The 16,615-nt window shown below is 40.8% G+C and overlaps 1 protein-coding gene across 2 annotated transcripts in view; it reads left to right on the forward strand.

Moving 5' to 3' along the window:
• The window catches only part of CPNE4 (copine 4), a 485,767-nt gene that overhangs the window by 298,186 nt on the left and 170,966 nt on the right, over window positions 1–16,615 (forward strand). For both annotated transcript variants that reach the window (XM_044252375.1, XM_044252376.1), the window contains exon 3: window positions 9,355–9,534. In XM_044252375.1, coding sequence (XP_044108310.1) covers window positions 9,355–9,534 — 180 coding nt within the window. The remainder of the gene's footprint in view (window positions 1–9,354; window positions 9,535–16,615) is intronic.

Raw genomic sequence — 16,615 nt, forward strand, 5'->3', positions numbered from 1 at the left:
CTTTTTTCGACTACTGGGAAGATTTTTTGACTACTGGGATTTTTCGACTACTGGGAAGTACCATGGAATGGGTATAAATTTATTCTTATAGTTCTGGAGGCTAGGAAGTCTAAGATCAAGGCGCTGGCAAATTCACTGCCTGCTGAGATTCCTCTTTCTGATTCATAGACTGCCAGCTTCTCACTGTGTCCTCACGTGGTGGAAGGGGCAAGGGAGCTTTCCGGGATCTCTTTCATAAGGGCACTAATCCTCTTCACGAGGGCTTCACTCTCATTGAATTAAAAATTTACTTCCTTGGGTCCACTACACATTTCAAGTACCCAATAGCAACATCTGGCTAGTAGCTACCATACTGGGCAGTGCAGATATAAACCACTCCCATCACAAGGGAGATTTCTATTATAGAGCACTGGTACCGTGACAAAACCCCAAAGCTAAGTGGCTGGGCCTCAAGGCAATGAGATGTGCAGTAGAAATCAGAAAACTACATCACACTAACTGGGTCCTCACGTTGGGGAAAAGGAACAGGTGTGGAGGACAAAGCGGTGTTCAGCACAGGGAGACATATTTGAGACCCCCGTCTGTACGCTCATTGAGTCACAGTTGGCTCGGGCTCTGTCTGGATGGAGCCGGCAGCCCAGAGGGACCAGGGAGGGCAACACAGGAAGAGGAAGACCCAGAACCCATCACTGTGACACTTGAGACCACTCCGAAGGTGCTTTTAAGGTCATGCTCATCTTATTTATTTCTGAGCCATACTCCTGGGCAAGGTGATGTGATTTTTACTGTCCACTCTGAATGACACAAGCCTGGAGCCATGTCAGGTGGTATAAGGAGGTAGTTTCATCTCCAGGGCACCACAAATAGAACCTAGCTGACACAAGAGCTCGTTACTTGAGAGCCAGGTTAAGTGTATAGCAGGAAGATGAAGGAGGCTTCAATCAGTAGTGAGAGAGACATTTGTAATCTTGAACTACTTACTCGGTTTCATCTAGAGCATTTGGAGGTTTTACTGTGGTGGGTGAAGAGTGCCTTTTCAGAGATTAATCTGTGAGAGAAGCTAGGCTGGATGTTTCTTGAGAGAGTAGAATGATGTCTTAGTTTATAAGAAGTGGTGTAACAAAGTCCCACAAACGGGATTAAAGAACAGAAATTTATTCTCTAAGACTCTGAGGCTACAAGTCCAAGATCAAAGTGTTGCCATAGTTAGTTCCCCGGAAGGCACTAGGGAGACTCTGTTCCATGCCCATCTCCTGGCTGCTGGTGATTTCCTGGTAACTGTTGGTGTTCCACCGATTGTAAGCACATCACTCTCATCTCTTTCTTCGTGTTCAAATGGCATCTCCATGCATGTGTACCTGTGTCCAGATTTCTTCTTTTATAAACAACCAGTCATATTAGATCAGGGTTGACCCTACTCTGGTATGACTTCATCCATACTTAACAAATTACTTCTGTAACGACTCTATTCCAAATAAAGTCACATTCTGAGGTACTGGGGATTAAGACTTCAATATATGAATTTTGAGGGATATTATTCAATCAATAACAAATTATGTAGTAGAAAGAACATATATTTTGGAGTCAGACAGATTGGGTTTGAGCTTTGCTTCTGCTACTGCTTTTCTGATGTAGTTTGATTTTATTATCTGCAAAATGAGGATGATATACTTAATAGAATCATTTGTAAAGTAATAAATCAGTGGTAAAATGAAGTACTTTCATGTATCATCCATTGAGAAAAAATGCTTCCAATTAAACAATGCCATATCATCAATTATAACATGCATTCCAAGTTTAAATACATTACATTGTGAAATGAAAGTACATTTTATAACAAGTCAGGAAATGACAGGTTTTGGTGAGGATGAGGAGAAAGCAGAAGCCTCCTACATTGTTGGTGGGACTGCAAGCTGGTGTGGCCACTCTGGAAAACAGTATGGAGGTTCCTCAAAAAGTTGAAAATAGAGCTACCCTATGACCCAGCAATTGCACTACTGGTATTTACCCCAAAGATACAAATGTAGTGATCTAAGGGATACGTGCACCCCAATGTTTATAACAGCAATGCCCACAATAGCCAAACTACTGTGGAACAAGCCTAGATGTCCATTAACAGATGAATGGATAAAGAAGATGTGATATATATATATATATGAATATAATGCAGCCTTCAAAAACACAAAAATCTTGCCATTTGCAGTGTGAATAGAACTAGAGGGTATTATGCTAAGTGAAATACGTCGATCAGAGAAAAACAGTTATCATATGATCTCACTGATATGAGGGGTTTGAGAAACAAGACAGAGGATCATAGGTTAAGGGAGGGAAAAATTAAACAAGGTGAAACCAGAGAGGTAGACAAACCTTAAGAGGCTCTTAATCTCAGGAAACAAACTGAGGGCTGCTGGAGGGGAGGAGGGTGGAAGGGATGGGGTGACTGAGTGATGGGCATGGGGGAGGGTATGTGCTATGGTGAGCACTGTGAATTGCGACTGATTATTAGTTAAGACTGATGATTCACTAGACCTGTACCCCGAAACAAATAATACATTATATGTTAATTTAAAAAATCAGTGAAGGTAGGGTCTCCTGAGTGGCTCAGTCAGTTAAACGTCTGACTTGTGATAACGACTGAGGTCATGATCTCAGGGTCATGAGATAGAGCCCTGCATCAGACTCAGTGCTGGTAGAACTGGGTGTGGTGCCTCCTTAAGATTCTCTCTCTCCCTCTGCCCCTCTCCATCCCCTCTCTTTCTCTTTCAGTAAAATAAAATAAAAACAAAATAAAATCAGTGGAGGTAAAGACTGAAGATGACAAAAAAGTGCCTCCTATGGAAAGGTAAGAAGGTGTACAATTAGGTGCATCATCTCTTATTCACACCCCTCCCTTTGCCTGAGCAGAAAAGTTGTCATCACCATTGGTCACTACCCAACTTGCCATCCCTTTTAAGAAGGGATGAGATAATTTACTGGGCAGGGTCAAAAGAATTCCCTAAGGAGATGGCTTTTATGAAGTATGCTACTTACAAGAAATTTTTATGATTGGTTCAAATAGGCAGTACCTTCCAGAGTTTCTCTGTAGGACCCCACTCTGTATCCCTATGTTGGCTAATAAGTACATTCATGTGGATGGTTCTGAGAACCAGATAGAAAATTTTCTCTATTTGTTAAGTTAGGGTGGGGGGAATCCTTGCACCGCTCTTGGGCCCATGATGTCTTTCTTCTCCAGTAGATGTTATCTTTGGGATAAGGTCCTGTACTTCTCCAGAAACTGTAGACCCCTCAGTGACTGGCATCTGTTTGGGCTCCTGCCTTGACCTTTCCCCACGAATAACATCACATTGTTTAATCTTCACATCCCTCACCTCTTTTCCAATCCTTGGAAGCCCAAGGAGACAGGCAGCCATTCTGTGCATAGTCTTGAACTGTTTTATTTTTAAAGATTTATTTGTTTATTTGAGAGAGAGAGAGAGAGAGAGAGAGAGAGAGAGAGGGAGAGGGAGGAGGGGCAACGGGAGAGAAAGAATCTTAAGCAGGCTCCATGCCCAGGACCCCTTGAGCTGTTTCTTGATGACATACTGACTTTGTCCTCTGCACAATCCAGTCTCTGTGGTCGTTGTTCAGGGCCCTTTCCTATCTCTAATACGCCCAGTGGACAAACCAGATCTGCAAAGGCACAACCACAATATCACGCACTGATTGCCCCCACTTTTACAATTTACATTTGTCATCTGGCTTACACATTACTCTGAGCAACAGAGTTTAGGTAGAAAAGCTTGAAATTTGCATGAATATATAGCATGAATGTGATACACAAACGTAGGTGCTTGACTACCTAAGTTTAAATCTACCTCTTTCTTGCAAGCTGTGTGAAATTAGGAAAGTTATAGGGTCTTTCTACCTCCCGGTAAGAGGGGCTAATAATAGTACTCACTTTGTAATGTTGTCAAAAGGATGAAAAGAGAATTCTTGTCAAATTATTTGAATGAATAAATCATCAAAGAAGATATAGAGATGGCAGATAAGCATATAAAAAGATATTGAACATCATTAGTTATTAAGAAAATGCAAATTAACATCACAATGAGATACCACTACCCACCTATTCGAATATTGAAAGTTAAACATAACACGTATTTCAATCTTAAGTATTTACCCAAAAGAAGAAATATGTGTCCATACAAATGCTTGTACATGAGTACTTATGGCTGTTTTGTGTATAATAGCCAAACTGGAAACAATGCAGTGGAAGCCATCCATGGAATATTACTGAGCAATGAAAAAGATGAACCACTGATGCACATAACAATGAATAAATATCAGAATAATTCTACTGAATGAAAGAATAAAGACAAAAAGACTATATACTGTATGCTATAAACTTGTAGAGAATACAGACTGATCTATTATGACAAAGTGGATCAGTGGTTTCTTGGAAATGGGGTGGGGAGAGAGGGGTGAGAGGAAAGAGTTACAGAGGGTCATGAAGAAACTTGGAGGGGCAGTGGCTATGTTCACTATCTTGATTGTGGTTGTGGTTTCACACGTTATGTACATATGTCAGAACTTATTGAATTGCATAATTTAAGTAGATGTGATTTATTATATGTCAATCATACCTGGATAACACATTTTTAAAGTAAGAGCCTAAGACAGAGCAGGCTTTTTATATGTATTGACTATTATACACTTTAGTATTATACTCAAAAATGTTTTAGATGAAATTTTTAAAGGGGCATCTCATCAAAAGTAGTACTCAATAATGGATTATATCACTATCATACTATGCCTAGCTGCATTTTCCATTTCTTTCAAGGAATTCTTACAAATAAACTTGAATTAAGGAAAATAGTCCAGGCTGTGAGGTCACAAGGCCTTGAGTTCAAGTGCTTATTCTATCATCCTGGGCCTTGTGCTGATATTTGTCCTTGATTTCTCTCATATACAGAATACTACAAAGTCACATCACATAATTGCTATAAGAATCAAATAAAAAACTGGACCTAAGCATGTTCTGCAAATTATAAAGCAACATGAATATATCAGCTGTTACAACTAGGGAGGAAAAGAGATAAGTGGACTTTTTGAAGACTGAGTAACAGAAGACCACCAAGATTAAAATAAACTTTGACCAACACACCTCACAAAAGAGCAAGAGATAGACCCTCCATCTCCAAAATTCCCTTATGTTGATATTCCCACATCAGAATTGACTGGGACACTCTTTAAAAAAGCAGACTTCTGGGTCCTACATTATACTTGCTTAGTCAGACTCACTGGTGATAAAAAAGAGGAATGACTTCTTCTTGTTGTTGTTTTACAAAAAAAAAAAAAAAAAGCTCCCTGATGAATTCTGATGCAGCTGGGAGCACTGTCAGTGGATGGTCTTTTGGAAAGAATCACCTTGATTTTCATGCCTCTCAGTGAGAAACACGAGTTATCCTAGGCTCCATTGCTCCTATTAAACCTGGCTTCAGTCTCCAGAAAAGATAATGCATCTCCTGTAATGGCTAGGAATGCAGAAAGTTTTGAAATATCTTCTAAATAGGCATTTAGTATTGCAAGCACTTCCTCTACGAACGTTCTTCTTTCTCTGAGCTCCTTTATGCTCTTAGGATTCTTACTAACTCTGAGATGATTTTTGGAAATTATCTATCTTGGTAATGCAGATGTGTATTTCTTAATTTCTTTCCAACCAGTCTTTTCCCTCAAAAACAAATCATTTCATGTTGCATGTTGGCAGCTTGCCTTGGATAGACTGTATGAGGTGTGTGTCTTGATGCCAACATGAATTTCTATCTATGTGGAATTGTCATCAGAAAATCAAGAATTGAGAAGAAAAGCAGCAGGATCAATGCACATCAGCCCCTTGTGCCATCTGGGGTGGTTAAAGCAGAGGAACAAAGACTGGGATTTGATGGCATTTCCACCTCCTATCTCTTGTCTCAACCTGCCTAGGACTCTATTGTTCTACCCATAAGGAGAGAAGATTCCTTTTCTGTGTCTTGAGGATGTCAAATCCATCTCTATGTTCTTGGGGGTTATTTCAAAATCCTCTATCAAAAGGCACCGCATGAATATAATTTTCTTATATGGCTCATTAGTCTGTGAATTTGGACCAGATGTTGCAAAAATGCTTCTAGGGGTCAGACAGGGAAGTTCCAAGCTTGGAATTCCAAGAAAAGCTTGAAGAGTGAATGCCCCATCTGAATGGGGCAGTCCCCAATTGTTGTCATTTTTTAGTGTGGCCTCACATTGCTAGGTATTCTGATTTTTTTTCCTAAGGTGGGATGGACAATAGAAATTGTCCCTTTTGGGGCACCAGGGTGGCTCAGTGGGTTAAAGCCTCTGTCTTCAGCTCAGGCTGTGATCCACGGTCCTGGGATTGAGCCCCATGTCAGGCTCTCTGCCCAGCCAGGAGCCTGCTTCCCCTCCCCTCTCTCTCTGCCTGCCTCTCTGCCTGCTTGTGATCTTCGTCTGTCAAATAAATAAATAAAATCTTTAAAAAATAAAAAAAGAAATAGTCCCTTTTAAATTTTTTAAAAATATTTTTAAATATTTAAAATATTTTAAAATAATCCTATAAAAGGGTGTTTTTTTTTTAAGATTTCATTTATTTATTTGACAGAGAGAGAAATCACAAGTAGGGACAGAGGCAGGCAGACAGAGGGGGGAAGCAGGCTCCCCACTGATCAGAGAGCCTGATGCGGGGCTCGACCCCAGGATTCTGAGATCATGACCTGAGCTGAAGGCAGAGGCTTTAACCCACTGAGCCACTCAGGCGCCCTGGGTTGGTTTGTTTTTTGTTTTTTGTTTTAATTGTTGCCTTTTATGTTGGGAAATTAAAGGGGAAAGTACTTTTAAATGGGGCCAATAAAACATCTCCAGGTGAGCTTGAACTTGCAGACTGCTGGTTTGTGATTTCTGACTTATGCTATTATTCAAAACTGTGATCTTTTAACGACTGAAAATAAATATGTCAATATAGTAAATCCTTACACCTATACAAACAGCCAATGACATATTCAGTCCTATGCCACTGAATGAATATTATATAAAATATACATTTAGGCAAACCATAAAAGACTTTAGGGAAAAAAAGGATTTATTTATTTATTTTGAGAGAGTGAGAGAGTGAGCATGGGGCAGATGGGGAAGAGAGAGAGGGAGAGAGAGACTCTCAAGCAGACTCACTGCTGAACACAGAACCTTTTGTGGGGTTCGATCTCATGAACCCTGAGATCATGCCCTGAGCTGAAACTAAGAGTCAGATGCTTAGCTGGCTGAACCCCAGACCATAAGAGACTTTTTTAGCTATTGAGAACAAATTGAGGGTTGCTGGAGTGGAGCCAGGTGGAGGGCATGAATGATGGTAAATGAATGAATGTCTTTGGTAAATGGTAAATGAATAATGGTCATTAAGGAAAGCACATATGGGGATGAGCACTGGGTGTTTTATGTAAGTGATAAATCATTAAATTCTACTCCTAAAACAAATACTACACTATATGTTAACTAACTTGAATTTCAATTTACAAAATGGAAAACTCAGTTCAGATAGAAGCTGATCCTTCAGAAGAAGCCCCAGAATCAAAGAACCATTGGTCTGAACAATTGCTTATTGTAAAATGCTCGTCAATAGTAGTTTGGGACTTGGTTTTCTGTCTGTTGTACAGGGACATGACCAGAATCATATTCTCCTTCTCCTCACAACATGTATAGGCCATCCCCTCAGGAATAGCAGGTGACGTTCCCTACAGGACAACTCACTCTCACACGGGGCTCAGAGGGATGGTTGGGCCAGGGACAAAACACTGAGCGCAAGAATGTAGGGGATGCTATAGCAAGAATTCTTTCTTTGCTGGATAACCTGTACGCACATGATATGGTTAAAGACAGTCTTCCCTTCAGTCTTTTGAGAGCTGTTTCTCTGTACTCTAATGAAAATACAGGAAATGGTTTTCCCAGTTTGTGCTAATGAACAACACTCAGGAAGTATCCAAGAGACCATGTTTCTATCTGAAAGCCAAAAGTCCATGTAGGCTCCAGTTGATTCATAAAATTTGAGTAAGGGATATCTCCAGTTCAGAGATACCATAAGATTATGGTTTAGCTATAATTTGGAATAACTGTCATTAACATCTTGGGTTAGTTTCCCAGGATAGCAGTGGTGTTGTAAATGGTGTTTTGACATGTGAAAGACACAGAAGAAAAGAACCTTAGTGGTACCAGCAAAAAGAGGTGGCATACCCAAAGAGTTTCATCTAAAGGTTTAAACTCTTTATAGAGGGACAGTTTGGGGGGGCTGGGCAGGGAGAAGGAAGCCAACAAAGGATGGTGAGGCTCACTAGGGATAATAATGGTAGTGGTCTGAAGAATCAAGAGAGGGAGGGGGCATTGTGTTACGAGAACCCACAAAAGCTCCCTCTGTGGAATGGAGTCTACTAGCAGACTCGATGTGTGCAGAGGTATGGTGCTGCTGTCATCACCTCTCTGCCTTCCCACTGTCTGATCTCCTGCTAAGTCCTCCCTTTGGCTGAGTCAAACCAGAACCTAGAGGCAAGGAAGTCCAGGAAATTCCATCCATAGAAGTCAGCCTCCAAAGGCAAGAGTAGGATGGAGAGTGGCAGATATGGATCTGAGAGAGAGAGGCTAATGGAGAGTTATTATCATAGAAAGCAAAGGGAGTCATAACTCGTGGACTCTTAGAGCAGGAAGGGGCTTTTCACCTTCCAATCCTCGAATTCTCATTTTGTTGATGAGGAAACTGGCGCTCAGGGAATTGAAATGACTGAGCAACCATTATAAACTCAATAAAAGGCATAGTTGAGACCAAAGGCAGTCATCTTCATTCCTACTCTCTTGGCCTTTCCACCTCACTGTGCTAGGAATTAGGAGTTACAAAACTCAGGTTAGAGTAGGATTGGCTAAAATGGGGTGGCTATATGGTCTTTTTTGCCATTACTGTGCCCATCAGACATCACTAGTCTATTGTAGACTTTTTTCCTCCTGAGCCCAGATGTGCTGTCAGACTCTTTTTCATGCTAGGGCTTCAGGCAGTCACTAATCATTAATCCGTCTTGTTGCCCTATTCCTTAACAATCCAACATGCTCTAAGTCTTTAAATACGAAGCTTCAAATTATTCTGTCTAATAAGATTTCCTTCCTTGAAACGTGTCTCATTCTCTAAGGGTGCTTCCTTATAGACTTTCAAACTGCTTATGCTGGTGGCTCAATGGAGGGCATTTATGGTTTGGAAGAAGGGGAAGCACCATAACATTATTTCACCTATAGGGTAGTAAGAAAAAGCCCTAATCCATGGTGGTGTTTTCTCTTCTTCTCTCCTTGCAGGTTGACAGAACAGAGGTGATTCGCACCTGCATAAACCCAGTGTATTCAAAACTGTTCACTGTGGACTTTTACTTTGAAGAGGTGCAGCGTCTGCGGTTTGAAGTCCATGACATCAGCAGCAACCACAATGGGCTGAAGGAGGCCGACTTCCTGGGAGGCATGGAGTGCACACTCGGCCAGGTGGGTCCACAGAGGTCCCTCCCCACCCCTTGCCTCCTTGAGGCCTCTCTTCCTCCCCTTTTCCCTCTCTCCTTGCATTCTTTGTCCTCTGGTTTTATTTTTCCTTTACATGTAGCATTTTATAAGTTTCCATACACTGTCATATCCATTATACTTAACGGTGTGTTTAGATAGGGATGATGTGGCAAATATGGGAAGACCTACTTACTTTGCAAAATTAACCATTTTCTCTTCTGAATTCCTTCATTCTCTCAGTTACTGCACAATTGTTTATTAAGCGCTTACTATGCTCTGATTGTGTGTGCTATAGTTTTATTCTGTTATATTATAAATTTCCATCTCCCAACTCAACTATGAGAAACCCCATACAGAGACTATTGCTCAGTTACATGTGTTCAAGTTTCTGGTACCAGAAATAACCCAAGAGAAGGGCTAAATAGATATTTGGTGAATGAATAAATGCTTTTATTTAATCCTCACAGTGATGTGAAATAAACATCATGATTATATTGATTTATCAGTGAGAAAACTGAACTCAGTGTGGTTAAGCCTAAAGCCCCACAACAATAAGTGGCAGAACTAGAACTCAAACTAATTTGGCTTCACTCCAAACCCCATAATTCTGCTTTATGACACCTTTCCTTTCTCTTTTCCTTACTGCTGTACCCAGAACTTTAGTAGGTACTGAGGAGAGATCTAAGTGAAGAAATAGTCCCTATACCCCAAAAAGTGGACACTAATTGGAGAAGGCACACTATATGTACTTAAATAGAGCAATTTATGATGCAGTTTAAGCCAAAAAGAGACGAAATATCCTGGACTATATTCACAGGGTGTGGGCCTTTGGGAAGGGAGAGCTTTCTGCTAAGTAGAATCAAAGAAGGCATTGGGGATTTCAACTATGAAAAAAAAAATGGCCCACAGATTGAAGGAGGAGGAGGAACTTTCAAGTAAGAAATCAATATAAACAAGGCATAGAGGTCAGCATGACCATGGCAGGGGTAAGGGGTAGAGGAGAGCAGGTTCAGTGAATCAAGTTCAGATGCTGATTTGCTGCAAAACCAGTGAAGCTTGAACTTCAGAACCCCTCACTTGGGTATACTATTTCCAAGGCTCTATGTGACATTTTTATTCGTAGTCTTGCACTTTTTTCTCAAAGGATTCCCAATTATATAAACCTCAAGCCCCATAAAACCTGCATCAGTCACATGCGAAGGCAACGATCTGGTTTAGGGATTAGTTAAGAAAGAGGCTGCCTGGCAAAGAGATGACAAGCATGCATGTCTGCTTTTACTGTGCCTCATGTCACTTATCACTAACTTCTCCCATGTGAGCACTGAGTGACACAACAGACAATGCCCTCAGATACTTTTTTTTTTTAGCAGATATAGTGATTACTTTCATTAGATTGTTCCTTGTTCTTTTAATGAAAGCCAAAAGCTCAATGTAGAAGGACTGTGAGGGAAGGCAGAGAAGGAATCTCCACCAGTATAATCTCTGTCATGACTTTTGAAAACAGTTGAAGCCAGATAGTGCCAGGGTCTTGCTAGGTACAATGCCTAATAAGTAGTAGGCATTCAACAAATGAATGAATGAATGAATGAATGAATGGTAGATTTTAGGTAGAAATCTGTAATATACATAAAAAAAAAGAGATCTGTCATATATAAATAAAACAAGGTGATCAGAGTGGCATCTCTTATAAATGAGCCACTCCAAGATACTCTTGTAGTTGTGGATATCTCCTCATGTATAAAAGTTATATTCTGCCCTAAGAAACAAATGTAGATTCAGGTAGAAGTCATGTGAATCAAAGGTCATTTTCATGGAAAAGATTTGATGGAAAGATTTGATCATTTTGTCCATGTGAATGACTCTCAAATTTGCATCTTTAGTTCTCACAACCCTCATCTTTCCAGTAGCCAGTAAGTCCTTGACCCTCTACTTTGTGCCAGACATTGTGTTGGAGGCCAGTGGTGCAGTGTTGAGCCAAAAACCTCATCCCTACCCTCAAGCTATGCACAGTCTAGTTGTGGAGAAAGATGGGAAGTAAATAATTAATCAAATTACACAAAAAGTTAAATTACAACCATTGTAATTATTGTTAAGGAATAGGAGCGCAAAGATTGCGGGAGTAGCGTCAGGAGGAGAGGCGAACAAAGAAGAATTCTGAAAAGAAGTGACATTTACACCCAGACTGGAAGGGAGAATGAGTGCATCAGGTGAGAAGAAAGAGGAAACATTTTCCATGCAGATGAGAAAATTATATACAAAGACTCTGAATTCAGGAAGAAGTTTGGCATATGGTACATAGCATCTTCATTTGGGTTTCCCAAAAATCTAACTCTGAGACAGGAAGTCAAAGGAGGTGAAGGAGAAGCCATAGCAGAATGAGAAGGTAAGACAGGAAAAGGAAGGCAGCCTGTAAAAGTGTTGTCATGCCAGCAACCACTGTGGCCAACAGGAGTTTAATTTTGCTGGGGAAATTCTGGAAGCCAGAACAGAGCAAAGAGCACAGAGTTATCTTACCCCAGAGATGAGGGAACTTGGGTATTTATGTGCTTGGGGAATATAGTTCATCAGTCATTGGGGGCTGTTCCCAGGGTGGGAATATCAATCCCCCAGTATTTCTGGCTTATTGCGTGGGCAGCAGTACAGGCTCCCAGTAGACCAAATTGCTTACAAGCAAAGAAATACAGGTGCTAATGGTCAGAAGTCAGTAGTTTGCAATGAAGTCATAAGCCCCTGGAGATGAGCAGGGCATTTATGGCATGTGGGACACAGATGCTATCAGCTACCTACTCGATAGCCAATCACTCCAATTTTTCAGCTGTTAGGCCCTGATCATTTTCAGATCGTTTTCCATCATCTGGCTGTATAGAAAATAGCCCTGTCTCCAGCTCAAGGGTGAATCCTGAGTAATTGCAGCCAATCATATGGATCCTGTTCCCTTTTGCCAGAGATTGGTTTAAGAGTGGCCTTTGGCCAGTTCTAATCAATAAGACATGAACGTTTTTTCTTGGAAAGCTGTTCTAGCTTAAAAGACAGAGAGAGAGAGAGAGAGAGAGGCATACAAACAAATGTTGTCTGCTTGTGATTCCTGGAACCACTGTAGCCACTTTGTAGCAAGGGTGAGATTGAGAGCAACCCGAAGGTGAAGTCAGAGCCAGAAGAGTTGCAGGAGGTGGAGACACTGGCTGACATACTGTCCCTGGGTCCCGCCGTATCTGTGGACTCCTTATCATGAGATAATAAAGTGTCCTATTGTTACAGTTGCTTGGGTTCCGGTTTTCTGTCCCTTGAGCTAAAAGCACCATGATTTTTTTTTTTTTGAAGGTTTTATTTATTTATCGGAGAAGGAGAGAACATGATTGGGGGGCAGGACAGAGGGAGAGGGAGAAGCAGGCTCCTTGCTGAGCAGAAAGCCCAATGCAGGGCTCCATCCCAGGACCCTGGGATCATGACCTGAACCAAAGGCAGACACTTAATCGACTGAGCCACGCAGGTGCCCAAACGTACCGTGACTGATATAGAGTATACCAATGAAAGCATATCAATGAAATATTGACAGACTGTCTGGAGGTGGGTAAACAAAGGGAAGCTGGGGAGTGCATTGGCTTGATTTTTTTTTTAAGTCCTCAAGAGGAGGAATATATGGAAGTGAGCACTGAGGGTAAGATTACAAATTGTACTTTCTAAATGTATCTTGATACTTTTGAAAGAGCTTCCAAACTGACCATTTCATTTGATTCTCTTGACATGCAGAGAAGACAGGGGTCATCATCTGCATTTTATAGCTGAGAAGACTGAGGATCTTTAGTGTCCTGACAGAGCGAAGACCAGAAGTCAAGAGCTTTTGGTCCCTAATCCAAAATTCTTTCTTCTGCCATGATTTAAAGAAGGATTATGGGGAGAGGCCACATGTTCTGAGATCTCTTTTAACATCTGGCTTAGATGAAGCAAATGAGCAGCAAGTCAAAATTGTGGAGTGTCGTCCTAAGCCATGTTTCCCAAGCCACACTGCTTTCCCTCCCACTCCAGGTGGTGACACACTGGCCTGTCTGGTATCTTGTATATTCATGGGCAATCACCCTTTTACATTATAAGCCATGTGATGGGTATAAGTGACCTTTCCATACTTTGAGGGTGGGCACTAATTGGCTGAAATCAATCAGCCAGTTTTTTTTTCCAATTTATTTATTTTCAGAAAAACAGTATTCATTATTTTTTTACCACACCCAGTGCTCCATGCAAGCCATGCCCTCTATAATACCCACCACCTGGTACCCCAACCTCCCACCCCCCGCCACTTCAAACCCCTCAGATTGTTTTTCAGAGTCCATAGTCTCTCATGGTTCACCTCCCCTTCCAATTTACCCAAATTCCCTTGTCCTCTCTAACGTACCTTGTCCTCCATGCTATTTGTTATGCTCCACAAATAAGTGAAACCATATGATAATTGACTCTCTCTGCTTGACTTATTTCACTCAGCATAATCTCTTCCAGTCCCGTCCATGTTGCTACAAAAGTTGGGTATTCATCCTTTCTGATGGAGGCATAATACTCCATAGTGTATATGGACCACATCTTCCTTATCCATTCATCCGTTGAAGGGCATCTTGGTTCTTTCCATAGTTTGGCGACCGTGGCCATTGCTGCTAAACATTGGGGTACAGATGGCCCTTCTTTTCACGACATCTGTGTCTTTGGGGTAAATACCCAGGAGTGCAATTGCAGGGTCATAGGGAAGCTCTATTTTTAATTTCTTGAGGAATCTCCACACTGTTCTCCAAAGAGGCTGCACCAACCTGCATTCCCACCAACAGTGGAAGAGGGTTCCCCTTTCTCCACATCCTCTCCAACACATGTTGTTTCCTGTTTTGTTAATTTTGGCCATTGTAACTGGTGTAAGGTGATATCTCAATGTGGTTTTAATTTGAATCTCCCTGAGGGCTAATGATGATGAACATTTTTTCATATGTCTGATAGCCATTTGTATGTCTTGATTGGAGAAGTGTCTGTTCATATCTTCTGCCCATTTTTTAATGTGTTTGCCTGTTTTGTGGGTGTTGAGTTTGAGGAGTTCATTATAGATCCTGGATATCAACCTTTTGTCTGTACTGTCATTTGCAAATATCTTCTCCCATTCTGTGGGTTGCCTCTTTGTTTTTTTTGACTGTTTCCTTTGCTGTGCAGAAGCTTTTGATTTTGATGAAGTCCCAAAAGTTTATTTTCGCTTTTGTTTCCTTTGCCTTTGGAGACGTATCTTGAAAGAAGTTGCTGTGGCTGGTATCGAAGAGATTACTGCCTATGTTCTCCTCTAGGATTCTGATGGATTCCTGTCTCACGTGGAGGTCTTTTATCCATTTTGAGTTTATCTTTGTGTACGGTGTAAGAGAATGGTCGAGTTTCATTCTTCTACATATAGCTGTCCAGTTTTCCCAGCACCATTTATTGAAGAGACTGTCTTTTTTTCCACTGTATATTTTTTCCTGTTTTGTCGAAGATTAATTGACCATAGAATACAGGGTCCATATCTGGGCTCTCTACTCTGTTCCACTGGTCTATGTGTCTGTTTTTATGCCAGTACCATGCTGTCTTGGTGATCACAGCTTTGTAATAAAGCTTGAAATCAGGTAACGTGATGCCCCCAGCTTTATTTTTGTTTTTCAACATTTCCTTAGCGATTTGGGGTCTCTTCTGATTCCATACAAATTTTAGGATTATTTGCTCCAGCTCTTTGAAGAATGCCAGTGGAATTTTGATCGGAATGGCATTAAAAGTATAGATTTCTCTAGGCAGTATAGACATTTTAACAATGTTTATTCTTCCGATCCAAGAGCATGGAATGGTCTTCCATCTATTTGTGTCTTCTTCAATTTCTTTCATGAGTGTTCTGTAGTTCCTTGAGTACAAATCCTTTACCTCTTTGGTTAGGTTTATTCCCAGGTATTTTATGGTTCTTGGTGCTATAGTAAATGGAATCGATTCTCTAATTTCCCTTTCTGTATTTTCATTGTTAGTGTATAAGAAAGCCACTGATTTCTGCACATTGACTTTGTATCCTGCCACGTTGCTGAATTGCTGTATGAGTTCTAGTAGTTTGGGGGTGGAGTCTTTTGGGTTTTCCATATAAAGAATCATGTCATCTGCGAAGAGAGAGAGTTTGACTTCTTCATTACCAATTTGGATACCTTTTATTTCTCTCTGTTGTCTGATTGCTGTTGCTAGGACTTCTAATACTATGGTGAAAGTGGGCATCCTTGTCTTGTTCCTGATCTCAATGGGAAGGCTGCAAGCTTTTTCCCATTGAGGATGATATTTGCTGTGGGTCTTTCATAGATAGATTTGATGAGGTTCAGGAATGTTCCCTCTATCCCTATACTTTGAAGCGTTTTAATCAGGAACGGATGCTGGTTTTGTCCAATGCTTTTTCTGCATCAATTGAGAGGACCATGTGGTTCTTCTCTCTTCTCATATTAATTTGTTGTATCACATTGATTGATTTGTGAATGTTGAACCATCCTTGTAGCCCAGGGATGAATCCCACCTGATCATGGTGGATAATCTTTTTAATGTGCTGTTGGATCCTGTTGGCTAGAATCTTGTTGAGAATCTTAGCATCCATATTCATCAGTGATATTGGTCTAAAATTCTCCTTTTTGGTAGGGTCCTTGCCTGGTTTGGGGATCAGGGTAATGCTGGCTTCATAAAAAGAGTCTGGAAGTTTTCCTTCTGCTTCAATTTTTTGAAACAGCTTCAGGAGAATAGGTGTTATTTCTTCTTTGAAGGTTTGGTAGAATTCCCCAGGGAATCCGTCAGGTCCTGGGCTCTTGTTTTTTGGGAGGTTTTTGATCACTGATTCAATCTCGTTATTAGATATCGGTCTATTCAGGTTGTCGATTTCTTCCTGGCTCAATGTTGGTAGTTTATATTTTTCCAGGAATGCTTCCATTTCGTCTAGGTTGCTAAGCTTATTGGCATATAACTGTTGATAATAACTTCTGATGATTGTTTCTACTTCCTTGGTGTTAGTTGTGATCTCTCCCTTTTCATTCATAATTTTATGAATTTGGGCTTT

This window comes from Neovison vison, chromosome 6 (assembly GCF_020171115.1).
Source record: "Neovison vison isolate M4711 chromosome 6, ASM_NN_V1, whole genome shotgun sequence".
Taxonomy (NCBI): Eukaryota; Metazoa; Chordata; class Mammalia; order Carnivora; family Mustelidae; genus Neogale; species Neogale vison.